At 45.2% G+C, this 22802-nt stretch overlaps 2 protein-coding genes and 1 long non-coding RNA gene across 4 annotated transcripts in view; all 3 read right to left on the reverse strand.

The window, feature by feature from the left end:
- Positions 1–1213: 1213 nt before the first annotated feature.
- LOC146199423 (uncharacterized) lies at positions 1214–2168 on the reverse strand. The gene is made up of 2 exons (XR_014704749.1): positions 1868–2168; positions 1214–1321 (listed from the first exon to the last, which is right to left on the reverse strand). It is a non-coding gene; the product is annotated as an uncharacterized LOC146199423 (long non-coding RNA).
- A 6621-nt stretch (positions 2169–8789) lies between these two features.
- Positions 8790–10277, reverse strand: LOC146199424 (uncharacterized). Its single transcript, XM_084594906.1, has 2 exons — positions 9650–10277; positions 8790–9079 (listed from the first exon to the last, which is right to left on the reverse strand). The coding sequence occupies exon 1, from the start codon at positions 10173–10175 to the stop codon at positions 9684–9686; it is 492 nt and encodes a 163-aa protein (XP_084451032.1). The 5' UTR covers positions 10176–10277; the 3' UTR covers positions 8790–9079; positions 9650–9683.
- Positions 10278–16664: 6387 nt separating this feature from the next.
- Positions 16665–22802, reverse strand: part of LOC146199425 (putative sodium-dependent excitatory amino acid transporter glt-6) — a 50063-nt gene continuing 43925 nt past the window's right edge. For both annotated transcript variants that reach the window (XM_084594907.1, XM_084594908.1), the window contains exons 6-10: positions 22616–22742; positions 21849–22082; positions 20745–20939; positions 18672–18806; positions 16665–18061 (exon numbers count right to left, since the gene is read on the reverse strand). In XM_084594907.1, coding sequence (XP_084451033.1) covers positions 17905–18061; positions 18672–18806; positions 20745–20939; positions 21849–22082; positions 22616–22742 — 848 coding nt within the window. In that variant the 3' untranslated portion in view covers positions 16665–17904. The remainder of the gene's footprint in view (positions 18062–18671; positions 18807–20744; positions 20940–21848; positions 22083–22615; positions 22743–22802) is intronic.

The following is a 22802-nucleotide window of genomic DNA, read 5'->3' on the forward strand; positions in this document are numbered from 1 at the left end:
TCCTTTCCCTTCACCGTGACCGACAGATAGCTCGCCTCTCCGGCACAGTTCATGGACGCTGGCTTCTAAACCAGGCTAACATTTTCCCCATCCAGCCAGTCCCTGCCAACTCCTTCCCCTCCAGGAACCACAAATTTCCGTATACTTCCTCTTTCAGCCAATATGTCGCCGGTCCTGCATGCTGGCCGCCGACATGCTTCTGCCTTTCATCATAGTCCGCCCTTCAATACCAATAGAGTCGCTTATACGGATGTCTCTTATTTGGCTTCTCGCGGGTCCTGAAGCCAGGTCTTCTTTCATCCTCGTCTATCTACCCCGGTCACACACTAGCCGCCCCTTTCTCCGCCCTCCGGATATTATCTCCCTTGAGGTCTTCTACATCATTCATGCCATTCAAAGTTTCCATTCTCTCCCACCTGTGCCTCAGTATATTATATACTCCTACTCCCAGGCTGCTATCCGTGCCAGTCAATCTAAAAGTCTAACACGTCATGTGTCCACGGAGGTCGAGGTTGCAGTTGTTGCGCTGCAGCCCTGTCCCGTCTTCCTCCGATGGATTCCTGGACACTCGGGGATTGACAGCAATGAGCTGGCGAACCAGGTCGCCCGTGAAACTCGTAACCGGGCACCGTGTATCCCCTGGCCAAGATCCTTGGAGGGCGGGTAGAGACTGTCTCTTCGCGCCGCCATCAGCGAATATTACAATGCTGCTCGCTTAGACCGCAAGCTCTACCCGACCATCATCCTAATCTTTCCGTTCGGGAGGCTCATATCCTTCGGCAAATACAATTAAACACACTCATAACCCCTGTAAGGCTATATCTGTACAAATTTCGTCCTGATCCATCATGCCCCAACTGCCCTTCCTCTTATGCCAACATTTCACACTGCCTATTTTCATGTCCGGTTGCATTGCAATCGGGATTCTTTCCCACCTCCTCCCATACTATCTGGACCTGGGTGGACTGGCTTGGTGCTGAGGGTGAAGAAGAACAGTGCCTGCTCGTCCAGCAGGCCATCGATGTATTAGGCGCCTAAGTGTTGCGCCTCAATAAAGTCTTTTACTACTACTACTACTGCCTACGGGAAACATATAATTGGTGAATTTAGAGTTTAGAATGGAGACAAGGGTAACGGACACATTTTAGCATGGTTTACAGCAATGGCTGCGGGATGGAGAAAAAAAAAACAATAAGTAAGATAGCAAAAAGAGCTCTATTTTTGTTTAAAAACCGTGTAAAATCCCCGTGGAGAAGAAACGCTTTGGTGTATAAAGCTGATATGGAAGGTAAATCCGGAGAGGCAGGACAGTTCACTCAGCCTGTAAGAAGAAAAGAACAGATTTAAGTTCAGCGGAGGGACAGAAGGCAGGCAAAAAAAAAAAAGGCAGCGTGCGTAGTAAAGGTGGTTAAGGGCACGGACTGCGCTGCACAAGTCAGTCGCTGCTTGCTATCTCATTGTAATACTAAGTGGAAACGAAAGTAAAAGGGGTTCTCACTTAGCGGAAATAAAATTGGTATCTGCCTACGCTTATATCAGTTTTAATTTATTTGTATCGTTGAGCAGGTATTCAGAGCAATTCTTTCATCCTTAGTAGGGTTAACTAGCCAACACGCGTCCCAACGAAAAGCGAGCCGTGATGGGCAGAAAGACGGCTTATGAATTAGGGAACCTATACTTCTGCCTCTTGCCACGTTTTCTTAGCCTGATGGAGCTGCAGTTACTAGTCCACGCAACTAACGGCCGACAGGCATGCAGAAGCACGCACTTTACATTGTTTGAAGGACTCTGAATGCTATAATCGGGGTGAACGAGAAAAAAACGAGGAAGTTCCCCAGCGGGAAAAGCAAGTAAGTTGGCCACTCACCTCTGGCGGTCCCTTGGAGTCAGGACTCGACTTCTGCGCTTTCACAGATTCTGAACTTTCGGTAGGTGGGGCCACTTCCGGTTCGACTTCGGCAATCGGCATCACGACTCCGCGGGTGCTTTCCACCTCCGAAGTAGTGTCGCCGCCTTGACGCTCGGAAGGAAGCATGGTCGGCTCGGTTCCTTCGCTGGGCGGGTCGTCGCTGCTGAAGATCTGCGTCAGATAGGGCACACTCATAGGCCACCGAATGTCGTCAATTGTGGCTGTACCCATTTCGACGACTCCGGACACCGGCGGTTGTGCTACCGGGCAAGGGGGGGGGGGGGGGGGGGGAGGCGTCACCACCACCCTCGCAATCGCTTGCGCACCGGCATCTCCAGCTTCTGGTTCACCTTCCTGCTGTGGCTGGTTCAGCTAGTACAACTCCTGTCCTTCCTCTTGTTGATCTGCTTCTTCACCGCCACCGAAGCACCGGCAGCGACTACCGCAAATTTTGCGGGAATGATTGCGGCGCATAGCGACGCTGTTTGATTTCTTCTTGCGGCGAGGTCTTCAGAAGTTGGACGGCTGGAGGGTCGATGTCGGAGCCCTTGTTGTCCTGCACTAATGCCGTCACCTGCGCCCCCGCTATTTTCATTTCTTTTTCAGGCGGTGACGTAAGGCCATAAAAGACCGAGCGCAAGTGCTCTGGCTATCGCGAATATGACTCAGAGGACACGTTGTTGTCGCACCTGCGGTAAGCATCGCCGTGTCCTTTGCATGAACCGATTTGACGATTGTATTTTTATCATATCTCGGCTCCATTTTTTGCGGGTTTTCTGTCACTGAAGCATAAACCTAAACACGTGTTAGATAGGCGTGGCATATGTGGTAATAAGTGTAGCCGTATAATAGTCAAGAACAAAGCGGCAGCTATACACCTCAAGGGAATTACCTCGGGCAATGGCTTCGGCCGATTATAATGGCGTCATGGTTTATCCCACTTCAAGGATGCACCTGCGATTTCGCTTCAGAACAGCGTTTCTCAAACCTTTTTGCCTCATGGAACCCCAACTGCCTTCAAAGTTCAAAGTACGCCTTACCCCCCCCCCCCCCCCATACACACACACACATTCCCACTCCTCTGTTACAATCAGGCGATGGTGCTTGTGCGTGAACCCCTCCTGTTTTTTTTCTCTTATTACTTTCTAAGCATTCTTTTTGTTTTCTTGAGTTTGGCAATCATCTTCGGCGAGCAGCATCTTGGTGCGATGTCAAGGTGTGTGCTGTGGACGGTGCCTACGCTGACGGCGCGAAGCTATAGAAGCTATAAAAAATTAACATTTTGAAATGGTTTTCAAGGTATACCCTACACTGTGCCTGGCCCACTAGCGAAGCAAGAAGGGGTACTGAAGCACCGGGAGAAAAACTGGAAAGGGGACAGGGGTTGGCTTGAATTCCAGTGGGCTCTCGCGGAACACCTGACAGCATTCTGCCGAACCCACATTGAGAACCCCTGCTCTAAATTGACCACGATGTCATAGACACCGGTTGGCACCAATGACTAGAAGGTCTCCTTGGAGGTAGGTGGAAGGGGAAATCTTCATCCTTGAGTTGCATCAAGTTATAAGAGGAACAAAAAATACTCTACACCGCGTTTTGTTCCGCATTCAAGATTTCGCACTCTGTGCAAAACCGTGATCCTCGCTGCGGGATGGTTTTTATCCGTACAACTGCAGTGAAACTGTTAGAAGAAAAGTCATGCGTGGCTATGCGAACGATGAGTGCTGGATGCACCACGCTTCAATCCCATCTATTCAAAGTAGTTATTGCTTTTCGGGCAAAGATACTGTCCAGACGTAATTCATTACAAACACTGTTTCATTAGGCTACAAATTAGCAGAAAAAAAAGGCAGGAATGTAATTCGTGCTATACTTCATACTCCCCGACTATCCCGTTGTAGCAGTGTGTATGAGGTGACCCGTGCCTGTGATTTTTGGCCAGAAATAAACAAAAGTTTAGCGAAAAATTTAGCTTATTCATACGCGTGATTTATGCTGCCGCCCAATACAGCGAGTAAAAGCGTATAAAGCGGCTGAAGCACGATAATTAGTTCATAACTCTCGCGTCGACATGCGTTTATAATGTAGTCTATGCAAGCGCTGGTTCTGGTGGTCAGTTGGCAAGAACTGTTTACTATCGTGACGCCGAGAAATTCGAGCACGAACTGCGATATTGTGCTCTAAAACAGTGATCACCACCACGATTGCTTATAAGCGCCGCTGTGACAAGAAAACGATGAATGTTAGGTCCAACAATGGTACGCGCGTGTTTAGAGCGTAACGCATAAATAGGGCTTCATTTACATCGACTTGATTATCTCAGGACACAATTAACAACGTAATACGCGAGTGAAATTTTTTTGAGCGCGAGCGCGCTGGTCGGCCTCATAACAGGCAGACCTGCGCTCAGATTGCAGACATGTGAGGCGCGCACTCGTGACGATTCTTGTGTTGAGTCGCGCCGGACAATGCCAATAGTCATGTGCTGAAAGCTTTGCCAGACTTCCGGTACAAGGTGTCCGCAAAACGTGGAAGCAAAATGCAGCATGTGATATGACGTCACACTGAAACGAGACTGGCAGTCATGAATGTGTATGCAATGACAAATGGTGTATAAATGTCATGTCATGTGAGTAATTACAGCTAGTCATGTCATAAACACTCATGGGTCAGATCGGAGATACAATGTGCGTGACTATGGAGTGCATGACTTGTATAAGCTTAAATCAAAATCATGACTATTATTAGTGTCTAGTCACATCAGGTAACCTTCATTTATTTGACCATGCCTTTCATCCATCATAGCATATCATTTTATGCCACGAGGTAATAAACATTGCAAATAAAAAGTGCTCAGGCGGGTTACTAAACAGCACCCAATGTACATGCCTCGCATTTCTCCAACGCGATGATGAATAACTTTATTAGTACATGCCAAGGAAAATATTCCTCCCCTTTCAGCAGGATGGAATCCCATGGGATTCGGCGGTGTTCAGGGTCAGATGGATGGATGATATTTGTTTGGACTTCTTTGTTCTGGCTGATCATTAAAGCCTCCCAGGACTAAAATTCCTGTCTGGTTCGTTGTATCTAGGATATGTCCACACCACGTGTATCCTACCTGCAATTTCGTTACAGTGTTTGCACCGCGGGTCCTGTATCACCGGATTCGATATTTTACCGGTGCGGCGACAGGGGACGAGGAACAAGAAGAGACGACAAGACAAGCGCTCGGACTAACAACTGAAGGTTTAATGAAACATACAAGGAAATATATTCTCACATGACAACCATAAGCGCATGCGCTATCCCTTCCCACCAAAAAACCAAAACATACAGCTATGGATCCAAATATAACAGTTCCCAATAATTGATAATTATTGAAGGTGTGCTAACGCACGTGTCACTATTTTTATGGATGTGATAGGCTTCACTGAGTTCTCTGGTCAATTTGTTTTGATTCCTGAAAATAATCTTAGCTTTATCAAAGATCGGAGTGCATGCGTTTTTCGACATCTTCGATGAATCGGGATCGTTAGGATTACAATCTCTGTAATGCAGTGCTAAGTTGGATGAGGGAACTCCTTTCAAAGACGTTTTATGCTGGCGCAAGCGCGTATTGATGCATTTCCCCGTTTGCCCTATGTACCTCTTCCCGCATGTAAAGGGAATATCATAGACTACTCCTTCTGCGCATGGCACAAAACGCAGCTCATGTTTTATTTGACATCCTTTGCTAGTTTTTTGTTTTTGTTCTTTGCGTCTCCGATCCAACATAGCACAAATTTTCCCCAGCCTATTGGGAGCCGAAAGCAACACTTTAACCCCATATCTATTGCCAACTTGTTTGAGCCTGTGGGATAGCTTGTGAACGCACGGTATTACCGCATAATTCTTTTCATTTTTATTTGTTGTGCCCGATAGATCCCGCTTACCAAATGACTTCAACTTTTTCAGGATTTTATTGCAGGCCAGTATTATCACTTCCTTTGGGAAGCCTGCTAACCCTAATCTCCGAACCTGCTAATTGAAACTGCTGTTGACAATGTGGACACAGGATTTTGTGATAGCCGAACCCAAACACGACACAGCTATGCCGCACTTGACTATCTTCGAATGGGCTGAATTCTAATTTACGGTGTCGAAGGGGTCGAAAAACGCATGCACTCCGATCCTTGATAAAGCTAAGATTATTTTCAGGAATCAAAACAAATAGACCAGAGAACTCAGGGAAGCCTATCACATCCATAAAAATAGTGACACGTGCGTTAGCACACCTTCAGTAATTATCAATGATTGTGAACTGTTATATTTGGATTCATAGCTGTATGTTTTGGTTTTTCGGTGGGAAGGGATAGCGCATGCGCTTCTGGTTGTCATGTGAGAATATATTTCCTTGTATGTTTCATTAAACCTTCAGTTGTTAGTCCGAGCGCTTGTCTTGTCTCTTCTTGTTCCTCGTCCCCTGTCGCCGCGCCGGTAAAATATCGAAGATGAACCAACTAGCTCAAATCTTTGTGTTACTATAGTATCACCGGATGCAATCTGCTCAGTGCAAGTGGGTTGGAAAAAACCCCCGCCTGCAACTTGTTCCATATAACCTCTTCTTTTCTGCTTATAATTTTGTCTGCTCGAGGCAGTAAACATTCTCTGTAGTGATCTTAAAGTTTTTATAGTTGATAATGTACATCCTCCCATTTCTTTAATGCGAAAGCATTACTTTGCTATGTTCACAGATTTCTGTCCGCAGACGTCAGCAAAGTCGTGTCCGCAGCAGTTGTGATTGAGAAGTGATAGAAGTTAATGAGTGTTGTCCATCGATAGAGGGTGACTGTTGAAAAAATAATTAGAAAAATAAGTTAATAATTATTTACAGCCAAAAATTTAAAAAGCTGTCTATAGCAGCTGTGAGTAATTGAGAAGTTGTGGAGGTTAATGAGTGTTGTCAGTCGATAGAGGGTGACGTAATGCTGTGTGCGAAAAAGTAACTAGGTCTATACGTAAATTAGGTAATTAATTAGAGGCAGAACGCGCAAAATTGTGTCCGCAGCAGTTGTAATTGAGAAGTGGTAGAGGTTAAGGAGTGGTATCAATTGGCAGAAGGTAACCTAATATTTACAAAAATAATTACTTCAATAGGTTAATTCGGTATTTAATTAGAGACAGAAAATGTAAAAGTAAAGGCTAAAATGGTGTCATTACCCAATGGCTTTGCGCCACATTTGAATGTATCAAATACTATAATGATTAATTAAATCAGTCAATTAAGGTGACGTCAAGAATGTGACATCACGCAACCCAAAGGCGAGCCAAAAAAAGAGCATAGGAAGGGATTGGCGCGCAATTTGAAAGTACCAATGACTAAAATATTTAATTAAGGTAGTCAATTAGGGTGACGTCAAGGATGTGACGCCAGGCAACCAGGAGTAGAGCCTAAAAAGGGCATAGGAAGGGATTGGCGCGCAATTTGAAAGTACTAAAGACTAAAATGGGTAAACAATAAGTGAATTAAGCAACTAGAAGCAACCAACGGCAGCACCCGTGTTTTCGCATTACTCCAATGCAGGTTCGGCAGTGTTCTTTAATTTTTTGTCCTCGATATGGCGGGACCGTTCCCGATTTTTCAGCATTTGTCTCGTTATTTCTTTTCCTTGGAAGCCTAGCTGCGGCGTCGGGGCAAGAATTCTGCGTATTTGTTCTTCAAACCTCGGGCCTGGCGGCACAGAATGCGTGCAAGCCGCTTTTCATGTTCGCCACCGAAATATTCCGGCTACAAACACTACCACGCCTTTCTCGGAAACTTTCGCTCTAGAGGATAGCGTTCTAAAGGCCCTTCATGACGTTTTATGGCAAAGCGATCGACAGAAAATGGTGCAATGGGCAAAGGTCGCGAGAAATGTTTGTTGCTTTGGGGCTGAATAAAGGCGCATACTCATGCGCCAATAAGTTCGATATGAGTGACAAAAAAATTAAAACTGGTTTCTACGACACCCTAGTTACTGTCGCAAAGAGAAAAGCACGAAGGCCATTAACATTCGTGAACGCTGCCGTACTGCGTTGTAAACGGCTTGTAAAGAAGAGAGCGGAATCGAATCTTTCGAAACCACATAATTTTAAAACAGCGCGAACAATGGTAGACAAGAACGAGAAAGATACGGAACGAGCGCTGTCTCGTTCTTGTCTACCGTTGCTCGCGCTGTTTCACAATTATGAACGTCTACCAACTTGCCCAATTAAACATTCTGCTTAGCCATGTTTCGAAACCATGCTGTTGAGTTCTTTGGTTGTACGATCAACCAACTTAATCGCGCTATTTTCTTACTGCATAATTTTTGCCGCTCATGTTCACGTTTGTATAAAGCTCATCAATGGCTGATGTAATCCGTGCGCAAAAATATAAGCCGAATGCATTTTCTCCGAACTGCTTGCAAGGATGGCAGTAAAATATGGTGCTGGTAATTATAGGGGAGGTGCAATTTAGGAGGGAGGAGACATGCAAGAAAAGAAAACATGCAATTATACCTATCAGGAACTACCCAAGCTTCAACTAAGGTTATAAACACCGTCGCAAATTCAGTTTGCTAAAAAAAAAAAGAAAAAAATCCGCTCTGGTCCTCGAATCATTCCGCGTGCGCAGTACTGCCGTTATTAATTCGTAAACCTGAATTTGGGTGCATATTGACTACTAGGCTTGTTTCGAACAAATATACACACGAATAATGTACCGTCTTTGCCAAAAGTAACTAGGCTGTTCATAAGGCTGCCGGAGCAGGCACGCGGCCGCGTTCCGTTCACGTACGCATGCCGGTACTAGTCAGCTCCCTCAAGAACGGGATTTTTTTTTGTTCCAAGTATCCAGAAAACGACAGCCAGACAGGAAGTAAAAATGGAGCATAGTTTTTTTTTATTGCGAATAAAAAACGCAGAAGCGAGCTTTAGCGAATAAGAGCAAGAAGCGTGGCAGAGATACATGAACTTCAGTTCCTGAAAGGAACAGCCAAGCGAAAATTAAAAAAGGCAGTGGGGAGTGATACGAGCAGTACAAAGCACGCAAGTGCGTTTCAAGAGGATAAAAGCAAAAAGCGTAGCTGAAAATTAAGCACGAGCAGGTGACAAGTGCCACTGTGCTGCGAGAGCCGTGTCTTCAAGCCGAGGGACAGCTGCATGAGGCTGAAACGAGAAAGAGGGAAGCATGAATGTAAAGGAGCGACACAGTGCCAAGCAGATTTAAATGCAACAGCGGCTGTATGGAATACGAGCGTTTATTACAAGCTAGTGACCGAAGCCGAAGAGTCATAGCTGGGAAGAGTCATAGCTAGAGGCGAACCAGCGCGATAGGAAGCGTAGTCTCAAAGCAGGCTTAATCGTCAGCATTCGCTGGTTACAGCTGAGAAGCAAGCAGCGGCGTGCTCTACTGGTCTCCACTGTGGGCTGGCATCACGGCCGACATGCTGACAGCCCGACTGAAGCCTTGCATACTGCCTACGCGAATGGAGGCATTGTTAATGCACGCGCACAGCAGTCAACGAATCGTGCAGTACACAGGGAAAAGTGCACGAGCGAATGCGCATATGAAATAGAATGCTGAAAGACTAAGGGCAGTGCTCACTGCCATGACATGTATGGATAATACCGTGAGAGAAAGAGGCTTTCGATTCTACGGCCGATTTTACTGAAAGTGCCTCTAATTGAATGCGCAAAGTTGTTCGCCACAAACAAAAGAGGTCAAGAAACACCCACCTCATCCGCTTGCGGAGAAGGAACACTTGATCCTTCAAGCCTTAGCGTGGCCCTTTCCACCACTTTCTTCGGTGGAGGTGTCCTCGGCGGTACCTCCCATGGACGTCCCGCTTCCCTCTCCGGACGTCTCTTGCTCGGGCAGAGCCTCGGAGGGCTCGGTATCCTCGCTGCTACACGAGCCGGCCCTGTTATCCCTGAACAGGTACGCACCGGGCCCTTTGCGTTTGGGCTTTGGCTGAGGGATTGGCTGAGGCGCACATGATGGTCCGGCACCCTGGTCGTCCCCAGGTCCTGGTGCTGCAGCGCATTTTCCAGATGGCGGCTTGGTCACAGGCATAATATCCTTCAAGGGAATTTCCTGCACGACATCGGACGAACTGTCCGAGCTAGTGCGCCGTAGCGGCTGTGGCGGCGTTTCTTGCAGGGGGTGATGCAGTTGCTCCGCTTCTTGCGGCTGGGGTTCACCGTCAATCCACTTCTGACACGCATCGCATACGTTACAAAAACAACTTCTGATGACATTCATAGCTCTTACTGTCGGCAGCGTTCGTGAACGGAAGACTGACGTGCAGTGTCGCGTGCCTTGCTTGGCCTACTACTATACTCTTGATATGCCAGAACTGTCCGGGTAGGTTTACTTTATATGTTTCAGCTGGTTGCGAAGCTGGCGCTAGCTGTGCACGGCGCATGCGCGAACTTGTCATCGCATGACGTTCGTACTTGCGCGTGAGAAAATGCCCGTGCGCGGCAAGGTATAAGACGATTTGCTCAAGCATATTTTTTTTTTTTTTAGTGCTGTGAGGGACGCAGCGTTAGCAATAATAATATCTCTGTTGTAATCTGAATATCTTTTTATTTTTTTTTTGCCTACAGTACGATTGCGTGCTTGCTACATACGCCCCTAATATAACCAGGAAGAAATATCCTGAACAGACATAATATCGGTCTCATGTTTACGGTGAAAAATTCGCTTGCTTTATAATCCCGATTTAAAGCCGGCAGCACGCCCACCAATTAACGTACACATAAACGAAGATATGCGAAGTCACTTTGCTTAGCGTTGTGTATATTCTTTAATATTGGGCACTGTGCTGCCGGGGTTAAATCGGGGTAAATCTAGGGTGGTGAATTTTAGCCGATAGCAAGCCGCCGGCGTAGTAGTAGTGTTCGGCCTCACGTTTTGGAAATAATCGGGGGCTGCGTAAAAAGTCATGTCGTGGTAATTTGTGGTTGTAGTGATTAATGATCGATTGGTGCATGACCGGCGATGACGGGTTAATGATATCATTCAAATTAATTGATAATTCATAAACTAAAGAATGGAAAAAGGGGGTTCAAAAGTGTCTAAATGTCAGAATAAAAAGCCAATGCTTGATGATGGTAAAAAAAATTTAGTTTAATAGATCAATGAATTGATATAACTAAAAATAAGAAAAATTGAAAGCAGGTTTGGTTTGGTTTGGTTTGGTTTGTGAGGTTTAACGTCCCAAAGCAACTTAGGCTATGAGAAACACCGTAGTGGAGGACTCCGGAAATTTCGACCACCTGGGGTTCTTTAACGTGCACTGACATCGCACAGCACACGACGCCTCTTCGTTTCGCCTCCATCGAAAAGCTGCCGCCGAGGAGTCTCTAAAGTGCCAAAATGCTCACAATGAAATTTCATAGAATGCTTGATGATGCTAATTGCGAATATTCAGAGGGTGCCCCGCCGCGGCGGTGCAGTGGTTAGGGCACTCAACTACTGCACACAAGAATGGCGTGGTGCGAAATTTCCCGAGCTCTCTACTACGGCATATCCTATTGCCTAAGTCGCTTTGGTATGTTAATTAACAACATAAGCTAAACCAAGCCAATATTTAGACTGTCAAATTAATCAACTAATTAGTTGAAATTATTGAAAAATTGAAAGGCGCGCTCAAAGGTGTCGAAGGGCTGAGAAAGAAAGCCAATGTTTGCTGATGCTAAGTGTCGGTGTATTAAAAAACCAAGAAATCAAAGATAATTAAAAATTAGGAGAACGTGAGAAACCTCGTCTGTGTACATGAAACGCCTTTGCATATTATTGTCCACGTCTAGACTGCCCTTTTCCTGTGTGTCTTCCGGATTTCACCCCAATTTTTCAAGCGGAGATTCTGATTGTGGTATTTGGTCTACGAAAACAAGACACCCCTCTTAATTGCAGCGGATGTTATTACCCACTTTCTATCATTGTGTACGTCCCTCTCATCGACAGCGGATTATTGAATCTTAAATATCTTCCTCTCACTTTCCCCTCTCCCCTACACACACACACACATTTGAGACTTGTTCACAGGTATGGGTATTAGATCACAGCAATATGACTTTAAATGAATTTGCTCAGCTTGGCAAAAGCATCCCTGGATGTCCTGATGTTAGCTATCCCCCCGGCTACAGCGTACATTACAGAAGCGAAGTTTCGGCGAAGCATTTTGTTAGGATCATTCAAACTGGCTATCTTTTAAAAATGAATATCTGAAGAGTTAATTCAATAAGCAAACAGCTAGCTCATAGCAACGTGTCAATGTAGGGGTGCCGCCCCTTTGCACCTCTCTTTGTATCATATCAGCGCGCTGTAATCTATGTTGCGCGGGCATTTGTTGGCCAGCGGAATGCGCGGCCGGATCGCAATAAACCAGAGTCTCGGCGATTGCTCGGGTACTGTGTCTTTCCTGTTCAAAGACACAACATTATCGGTATCTCAAATATTCTTGGATCAGGAAATTATGCTTTTCGCCTCTTTGAACTTTGACTTGCTCTTCGCTGAGTTATTGTTAGTCTTTTTCATTTTTGCGCCCTTTACGTGACAGCTACCGTATGGCCTGCCGCTCCTCTCCACTGCGTGGGCTTGGGTCCAGACTTTTCGCTCTAATACGCGCGAAATGAAACGTGAACGAATAATTTTATCTCATCGTCTATTTTGCTTTCGCTGGTCCTCACGGGTTCCTCACGCAGAAGTGCTTAATGAACATGTTACCGCACGAAAGCTATATAGAGTAAGGCATCTTTTCTTCAGCATAAGTCACGGTCACAGTCAGTGGGTTGCACTGTAGGTTTCTTAGCTTATCGACGCATTGAACTTTCGCATTACAACGGCGACGATGCCATCACCGTAGTGTGAGGTTTTCGGTCTCGCGACGGAACTGATCAGCAGACGGTCGCCCGAACTGTTCTCGTCGGATTGGAGGCCAAGCGAGAACTTGACACTTGATGATGAACGGTCTGAACAGCTGTGTTTGTGTGTAGCCTAACCGTGTTGGAAAAAGAAGCTACACTTTATGGCTTCCCCCTTGCCAAAAATGACTTCCACCTTGGCCAATAATGCTAGTCGGCGCCGAACTGCCGGCTCGTTCAGCGACGAGTAGGCCCAGCGTGCATGAGTACGCGGGGTTCGGGTCTAGAGTTTCGGCGATTACGGAGCGCGCATTTGCAAGCTTTAGCGGTTGCATGTGGCCATCGAGTGTAGTTCTGGTAGTCGCAACTCCAAATCGACAACTGCTTATATCACAAAGCGCGTGCACATTGAGTGGGAAGCGTCGATATGTGACCCTGTCAAGCGAGCGCAGTCGGCAGCTGTTGACGCCGGCAAGCAGCTGAGGTGAAGAAATAAAGTTGCAAAGTCATTAAGATCCTGAAGAACGAATTAAATATTCACGTACAACCTAGCTCTGATCGAGCAGGATATTTAGGTATATATGGTACATGGAGTTTAATGTCCCAAAGTAGAATCGGCTATGAGAGGAGTAAAATAAGCATAATAAGATGACGTGCATTCGAATAAAACGTTTTCAAGTATATTCGAAAATCTCAACAGATCGCTGAGATTATTGCATATACTTTTTTTTAATATATATATATATATATATATATATATATATATATTAAAAAAAAGTATATGCAATAATCTCAGCGATCTGTTGAGATTTTCGAATATACTTGAAAACGTTGCATATACTTTTTTTTAATATATATATATATATATATATATATATATATATATATATATATATATATATATATAGGTTTTTGAGAAATTTCGCTGCAAGCGATCGTGGAGAACGTTAGTTTGCATCTGCACTCGCATCTCTAGAGAGCAAACAGAACAAAATGAGAGCATTTTTACGGGTCTTCATGTATAGACAAGCGTCACGTTTGTAAACAAAGGTGGCGCTGAGATCGGCAGCGACATGGGTGTAGGCAAAAGCGCAGCGTGCCTACACTGCGCCAAGCGACGCTGCCTTCGAAATCAGTTCGTGCGTGCGAATATTCTGAAACGTAAGCTGCACTTTTGCGTAGAAATAGTTTGGTTTATGCCTGGAGAGTATTGGGTATTTCAGCTCGTTATCAGCCGATTACTGCTGGAATTACCTGGCGAAGAGCGCTGCATTGGCTTCCTTATCCGTGGCCTCAACAGCGCGCGGCTACGCTGCGTAGGCGACTGCAGTGAGTGATTAGGTTAAATTAAAACGAGAAAGCGCAATGTATAAGAAAGACTAATAGTCAACATTGCTCAACTTCCGGGCCTATTCCAAGCGCATGCAAGGAGGACGACGATGTGAATGACTGGAAGTGTGTTTTCAAATGCCGACTTTGACTCCGCGCCTTTCTAATTGCTTCAAGCACTTCCACTTAAGGAATAATATTATCGGCAACTATATTGCCACCTGACGGTTTGAGGTAGCGCTTGAAAGACGAAGAAGTTGTAGATTCTTGCGTGCTTTGGCTAGCTAGGACTGTGGATGACTCTTGAGCCTGTGTCTTTGTGTTACCGTTTCCCTTGAACCTCTGTCTTGACTGTGTGTCTCTGCCCCTGTTGCCGATTCCCATAAATCCCTGTCTTCGTGACAGTTTTGGTGGAGGTGCCGGGTAATTGTCCTCTCAATGTCGCACACCCCTCCGCGAACCAACGACACCGAGCTTTTGCCTGTGGACATGCCAGTTCATCGCGTCAGCCGGAGGAACCTGGGCCTTTCCCGAACACGGGCCCTTAGCGTTCACTTCAACAACGAGCCTCCGGCCAGCCACGCAAAGCACTACGTCGATCATGCAAGGTACTCCTGTTTACCTTCAAAACCCCCGAGTACTGAAATCGTTCCGTGACACTGCGCATGAAGACATTGAGGACTGGCTATCGACTTTATTATAGGGGTAGAAATCAGAGGCTGAGAAAGCAGCTCGACAAAAAAAAAAAAAAAAAAAAAAAAGAGCGTGGGAGCAAACGATGGCAAATATGAAATAGCTTTCAGGTGGAAAGGACGGGGAAATCAAAAAGAAGATAACAGACGTTCAATTTGGGTATACTAAAGCGATTTTCCAGCGAACGGAATTGTAGCCACGGGTATACCAAGCCAGGTAAATAAATCAGGATAGAAAAGAAGCCGCGGTAAGGGGTTGCGGCTACTATATGAGAGTTTACTTTTAGCGGGTCTATAACCTGGATGTTGTAAACATGGTCTATTTTGCTTTATATCATAGTACCGCTGGTTTTTAATGAAAACGAGAATAATGAAGGCTTGTGGGCGTCTTAAGGAGTACTAATGCATGGCATCTTTTCAGTAGCTGCACATCTTATCTTTCATGTTGCTTTCGAATACTGTATAAGATGACTGTTAATTTCCTTTTCTTGACACATTTGCTTCGTTATCAGTGTTGGAAGGTAGTGTGAATAAAAATAACTACGCAAGTAATTTTCCTGGCTTCTCCACATGAAGCCAGTCGATTGTTTATTGTGCAGGGCACTCTTCACACAGTAAACTTGCGTCCACACCTGTATCTTCGCACAGGACCGATACAAGAGACGCATGAAGGTTTACGTCACCTGAGTCCATGTATACGTATATTTTAAAACTGCGAGGTTTGGCGCAGGTTCTTGAATTTGCAACACCACAGAGAAACGCAGACTTGGCATCACGGTGCAGACCTTGCGCTTAATTCCGGGTTCGTGATTTGTGATGGGAATCTTCTGATCTCCACGGGCACTATTCTGTGCTTGAGTAGCACTTTCGACATATTGCACAAATCATAATTTTACCGGTCCCTGCAGAAGTTCGGGTTTATCTTTTCTGCTGTGCATACACTATTTTGCGACTGCGTAACACCTTACGAAGGACGAATCAGAATTTTACCGGTCGCAGGCTCCAATATGAAGATGCACAAATAAAAACAGAACCCAAAACCGCAAGCCCACTACCACGTACACACAGATGCAGAAATAGTTTCTTAGGGCTTACAATTCGCACTTCAGGGGCTCAACAGCCGCTCACAGTTAGGCAATGCGGGGAAATCATTTTTTGAACATTGATGTCTATGGTTTTGTTTCACTCTGAAGGCGACAAGAATGTCTAAGGATCGCTGATTTTTACACAAACGGGCTGAAAAAATGCACTTAAAATCTCATCAGCTACATTGGCGTGCTGGGATGGTTGGTGCGGTTGTTTACCACTCTAATGATTAGGTAAGGAAGATGTCATAATAAGGTTCAAAAGTTGAAACAATTGTTTGTTAGGAGCCCGAGCATCACTGGAATAAATGAAAACGAATATATTTGTTGAGAATATGAATCTTGTTGTCTAACAATGTCAGTAGATCAGGCTGATTTATGTAATTATAAATACAATAAAACTGTTCGCACATACTCAACTATATGCGAGATGTCAATAAATTAATTTAGAACCACACAGTCGCTTGCTGAATAAGCAGCACGCCCGCTGAAATTTTAAAGTTTGCGAGTCGTTCCCAAGCATGTCTTCTGCACCTTTTTTAGCTGACCCCATGGCTGTGGTTTGAGAATTGTGTCAAGAACTAGGGTATGTGTAATACTGTGAGTAGCTTTTATATTCTTCAGCGAGCACGAACGAAGAACTGTGAACATTTACGTTGTCCGTATTTTGCGTGATGCATTGGACACTATAGGCTTAAATGAGAGTCTATAGCATCGCCCCCCCCCCCCCCCCCCACAAAAAAAAAAGCGAAAAAAAAAAAAGGAGATTCCAGTTTGTTTTTTTTCGACGGCAAGCTGCATGAGTTGAAATGGTTCAAACAACCGGGTGAATATGTTACCAATGAATTATTTATTGTCTAATTACTGGCATATGCACCGTTTCAAGGAGAGCAGAGATGCTGCGGTTACGGACGACACTGCAAAGCAATAGTTTGGCGGCACGCGAGGGGTAATTTCTAAATTTCAATGCGGCTACAACTAGCCGGATTCAGCAACGGTGGAGTTTGTCTCCTTGATAACGGTAATATATAAGTTGCATATGTTGTAGCAACCGTGGTTAGCAAGCTATATATAATCTCACATTAGTTTATCATACTATGACTCACAACCTCAACGAGGGTCTTGTTGCCCTAACCGCAGCTAAGGCTCTCCATGCAATTGGTGCGTGAAAGACAAATACGCTTCAAGAACTGAAGTGATTAGATGCACTGGCACCGGGAGGGGCATCATCACTAAAATCACAAACCGTGTGCCTTCAGGATCTGTTGAAATCAGTGCGAAGGGCAGCAGAAAATCTCGTTGACGTGAGACCACGGGAAAACTACTTCATGCTTCTAGGAATGTAGTCATTAAAATGGACTTCTTCGAATCGGAACAAATGTATACCTGTAATACAGTGTAAATGACAATGGGGTCTCTCGGGGAATGTGGTTTCCCGCAAAACGATAGGACCTCGTATATAATGCTGCTATGCTTTGATGTTCCCCTGTACGCTTTCGAGTGTAGACATTGGCTTTCCAAATTAATCATTTGGTTTCGTTCTCAAATTTCAGTTCCCAGCACCGCTTAAAACAGCGATGCACAGAAATATCATTTTTGTTACAAGAACATTAGAAGTCACCGACAAACGGAAACCATCACTGTGCTTGGTCAAGCTAGCGCGTTTATAATACTAGAGATTGGTGGACGCAATTTCTTACGCGCATCCTTTCAATTTTTTTTTTTGTTTTTGTTTCGCACCGGCTTGAGAATCATTGAAATTAAAACGTACCATATACTGTGAACCATGTGAGATATAAATGGAAAGACTAGTAGACTTTGTCACAGCGCATGCTTCTAAATAAACCGAATTTGTCACGCACAACGACGGTGGGGCTCGTTCGTGGTGGAAACGTAAATGCGTTCGATAACTGCTAGGGACCTTCGTCTCAGGCCAGTTATTTTTTTTTTCTTCTTATTCGCGCTGGCTTGAGACAGCTGTCGGACATCGCGAGCAGCCAGTGAATGATGGTCGTCACAACGTTGAGTCGCGTAGCTTGTCGGCCGCCCCATCGTCGGACACGATGACGACTTCGTTGAGTTCGGAAGGTTTTCTCCGGAAGCAGATGTGGTCCACTAATGCGCTCGTGAAGCAGTCGCCCAGGCAGTTGTTGGTCGTTCGAGCCCGGTCACTGCGCGGAAATATAGTGCGCCACATGACAGTTAAACTTTCGAAGTAACGCCAAAGGGTTAAAGGAAACACTGCCAATATTCATTGTTTGTGAACAGACGCCGGGCTAAGACAGCGACTCGGTGTCCTGGTCATGAAGTTCAGGGATCTGCCCTATACGTAATGTGCGGCTGAAGTTCAAAATACTTGAATGTCGCGTACGTAGGAACAATATAACTAAAAACGAAGGCTACACTAGATTGGAATCGTTTATCATCATTTCATACTTTTTTTTTTTGCTGATAACTTGGCATGATATAACGTTTTAATTATGTACAATGTATTTAATCAATTCATAACATTACTAAGACTGTTCACCCCAACCTTCATATTATGAAAAGTGTCTTTTTTTTTTTTGGCCCAAGATGAAGTATATTTTTTGTCCCATTATTGTTATTTATCTCGCAAGGCTTTTGGTAACCAGCGTAGCGCCCATTCATCCATCTTTTGAGCAGCTCTACACTGCGTCGTTCGACAGTACCGATGGCAAAACAGATTCCACCTATGCGTCGCCATCATCGAAATGCTTTCGCTTCGTGGCTGCTTGTCTCTCAAGAAGGCGAAATACTCACAGAAGCCACTCGACCGTGAAGAGAAGGCTGACGTCACTGACCGGCGCGCCAATCACGGAGAGGGTCATCACCATCAAAAATAGGGCCGCGCTGGGAACCGAAGTTGCTGCCACGCTGACTGCGGTTGCCGTTATCCTGCGTTGAATAGTAGAGTGGTAGTAAGATATTAAAGTGATGGTGGATAAACATGGACCTCTATAACCGCAAATAAAATAAGCAATGATTGACTGCAACCGGTGAAATAGATCAACAGTTTTCTTAACGGACACGAAAGGCGACTCCCGCAATCTAAAAATGGCAGTCCTTGCTACTTACGCGATTAATTTTCGCAGCAGTTCTATGTTTTGAGGTGCTACCTTTTTCAGTTTGTTGGGAATTCCTCGCACAAGAAAGTGACATCGGAATTTAGGGGTGAATGCGCTTCCAATTTTTCAATTAGTATCAACTTAAAGGGCCGATGAAAAGCTATTCACTAGAATTATAAAATGCGCACTAGCAATAAGTATCCCATGAATCCTCTCTGCAGCCCAAAAATATTTAAGGTAACTTGATTAGGATCGAACATATGGGCGATTGAAAATGATGTTCCTCCTCTCCCCCTTCAAATTAACCTACGCCAGTGCGCAACAAAACAATGTCCTTGACGTGGAAGAATAAAGTATGCAGCTAAAAGGCGGTGCCTTAGTCATTCAATCGCATCAGCACAAGACGTGCCGTTTCTGCTCAGATAAAAGTAAGCACATGGGTTGGCCCCGTGGGCTTGCTTTCGACTTTGTGCGGAGAAAAGAGCCCGAATTCGTCACTGTGAACGAATTGTGAAAAACTAATTTTTATTCTTACGAAAAATAGACATGGCATCGTCTTGTCTACGGCTTTGAACTCCACATGCACATTAACGCTCCAACTGGGTTAAAGTTGAACAGTGAGCTTTAGTTAATTAACTGCGTACCTACAAATTTCTACGGCAAATTGTGTCCAATACGGTTGGGAGTCTGTTCCTTGATACTGTTTGTTTCTATTTCGGGCATCTTATTTTTGAGAAATTTTGAAAGCTTTCGCCGAAACACCTTGTCTACTGGAATGTGCTTGAAAAAAAAAGGAAGAAAATAGTGCACATAAAAGAGATGCCTGCCTTGCTCCTTCTAATGGCGAATTTGAGTGGGAGAGCAGGTGTACTCGAGAGCACTTCGAAAGTGCTCTCGAAAGTCGAAAGTCCAGTGGGAGAGCAGGAGTAGAATCACTGGCTTCCAAAGGTAGAGGAGGAGGGCTTTTCCTCCGCTGAGAGCACCGCCGGCTATTCCATCGTCTAAAGCGAGTGTAGAGGAAGTCACATGACATGAAACGTCATATCCGCGGCATTTTTTTTTTTGTTTGTTTTTCTCTGGAGTCGGCGACGCTCAAAATGGCGGCAGCAAAGCGTCGACGCTCGGAGAGCTCTTCGGAATCAAGCGAATTTTGTCAGGAGCGGAAAGCATTGCTCAGGTGCTGTATGCATGTTTGAGAGTCATTGCTGGCATCGAAAGGGGCAAAGGAGGCAGATCGCCTCGCTGTGAGAACAAGGTATACAGAAACGGTTCTTCACGGAGCGTTGGCCTCTCCTCGGGTGCAACTGCTGCCACTGCGGCCAGTCGGAGAATTCTGGGGACAAGTGCGGTCACGGGGTCGTGGCTCACTGCTCTCGACACGCAGGGAGCGTTCTCGAGGAAGGGCAGTTACACCCTCGCTCGGCGTGCTCCTGTACTGCTCTACAATGCTCGGCGCCTCTGCTCTCGTCCCCCCCCCCCCCCCCCCCAACCGAATGCGCCATAAGAAACAAAATATGAAGATCCTCTCTCACCGGGACTCCCTTGTCCCACCTGAGCGCACATCGGTTTCATGAGTGCAGTGATAATATCAAGGTGCCTTTTAATCTTATGCAGCTGTTGTTGTTCAAACTACAATAAATCTTTGTATTTCTTGTTTTTTTTTTCCTCACTTTCCTTGCTGGTTACTCTTGTTGATCTGTAGTGTCTTTCTAGTTCATACATATTAATATGGTGAAGTCTTCCGTGTGAAATATTGTGAATAACTTACAAGACTGCGAAATAGTCCCCCGATGTGATGGTGATGTCGTTGAGCTGCGCGATGAAGATGCTGCACACAGTGATGAAGAGCGCCGTTCCGTTCATGTTGACCGTGACACCGACGGGCACCACGAACCGCGTGACGCGCTTGTCCAGGCCGCAGTTTTCCTCGAGGCACTTCAGCGTCAGTGGCATCACGGGGGCACTGCAATTGGAAACGGCACTTAGCACAGGCACATGTCCCAGCCTCTTTTAAAATACTATTTATTGTGGGCGTGTCGTGGTGTACTCTTAAAGCAAGACGAAATCTTGTCCTTCACGTAGTCATGTCCGCTTGCATTGCACCAAGAATACAGAAATCGGAGAACAAGCGGGTTGACTTCTTCAATAGCTATGTCATTAATGCTTGCTGCACCTATTATGTAATGCATCCAGAAGCAACAGAAAGATGCAGTGAGCTTAGCACCATCGTTTTCCTGTTGTCCTCTTGTTGCTGCACTGTCCTTACCTGCAGAACTCAGTTCGGCTTCTCATTCCTTACGCTTATCAAAAGTGGGCTGAATTTGGGCAGCTCACAATCAAATTCGGCTCTCTCAGATCGTCTACAAGCTTCTGATAACACTACGAACTGTCTATTACAGCACTGATAAACACCAACCCGACTCTGCCATGCCCGAGACAATGTAAAGAATACTTACGGAAGGTTAATACATTCTATATCGTATTAATTCAATTCTAAGCCCACCCCTTCCCCCATTTTCTTTTTCCCGATCGCGATGGCGAAAATGACGGGAGTGTTAAAATTCGAAACGTCTTCGTTGAGTACATAATTTCAGTGCAAAAACGAGCAAGAAAAAGCTTGTGCTATAAGTGCATGTAATATATATTAGTACGTTCGAAAGCAGAAACACGCAGGGCATGTGTGTCAGAATGCGAAACCAACGAATTCCGAAACAATGGCGGCCTATGCATTGCTTTTGGAGAAAGAGAACGCGTCCATTCGAAGCCGTGTCAACTTGGACATGTCCACTTAGCAAATATGCCCCTGGAATAAGGTTTCGCGTTGCCGCTTCCATTGGCAGTACACCTCCACAGCGTCTAAGTGTTCACGTACCTGGCGGCCGTGACGAAAGCGCAGAGTCCCACGTATGCCAGCTCCCCGAGGAAGCGGAAAGGATTCTTCCGTGTCACCACAAAGTACAGCAGGCACTCTACAATGAATAGCTCGACGGCCAGCCCGGAGAGCACGGTGGCGACAAGTAGTGCCATCTGGTGGAACAATGCCACGATACTGCCTACGGACAGGATGCGTGCACAGAGCAGGCTCATCACTCCTACGGGCGTCATCCTGCAAAGAGATGCGGGTGTAGTTTTACCTAACCTGACGAGGCATAAGCACTGATCTGATGCGCAAAGATTGCTGGAAATTAGTTCAGTCGCTGTGGCAAGCCACAGCGACATAGAATTCGATTTATAGCGTACACGTCCATGAGTGTACGCTATAAATCGAATTCCCTAATTTTGAAAGAAAAAATTGATCAGGTCTGTAGAAGCGCAATCAATCACCTTCACGGTTACTCTCGATCCTTCTTCCATGCATCGTTAATCTCTTTCATGGTACTTTTAATCGCCTCCCGCAACCTTCAGGATAGTGAAGATTGTGCAAGTCGAAACATTCTTAAAATTATACATACTGTCATATTGTCATGCTCATCAAAATTTTGTTTTTCATTTCGTTTCGCACTCACTTTTCTTATATATTTATGCACCCAAAATTGGAGATTATGAAGCGCTAAATGTATTCATTTGGTTTTAATAAATCATTTTACAGTAACATTATAGTTAGTGCTCTTTATTTTCGTGATGAGGACAGAACCGTACCACATGACTAGGAAGACAATCTTCATAATGACTATATCCAGTGCAGCGAAGAACTGCTTTAGGATTTCGACCGGTTGGCCTAGTGTGCCCAGCGCGCCGCCAAAGACAACGCAGAACACGATCAAACCTGAAAAATTGAAAAACAAGGAAACATACCCTGAACATTAACACGGTTATAAAAGTTCAA

Source organism: Amblyomma maculatum, chromosome 2 (assembly GCF_055883805.1).
Source record: "Amblyomma maculatum isolate TAMU_Amacu chromosome 2, ASM5588380v1, whole genome shotgun sequence".
Classification (NCBI taxonomy): Eukaryota; Metazoa; Arthropoda; class Arachnida; order Ixodida; family Ixodidae; genus Amblyomma; species Amblyomma maculatum.

Excerpts from the sequence above, each read along its gene's own strand:
- LOC146199424 (XM_084594906.1), bottom strand. The coding sequence starts at position 10,175 with ATGAATGTCATCAGAAGTTGTTTTTGTAACGTATGCGATGCGTGTCAG.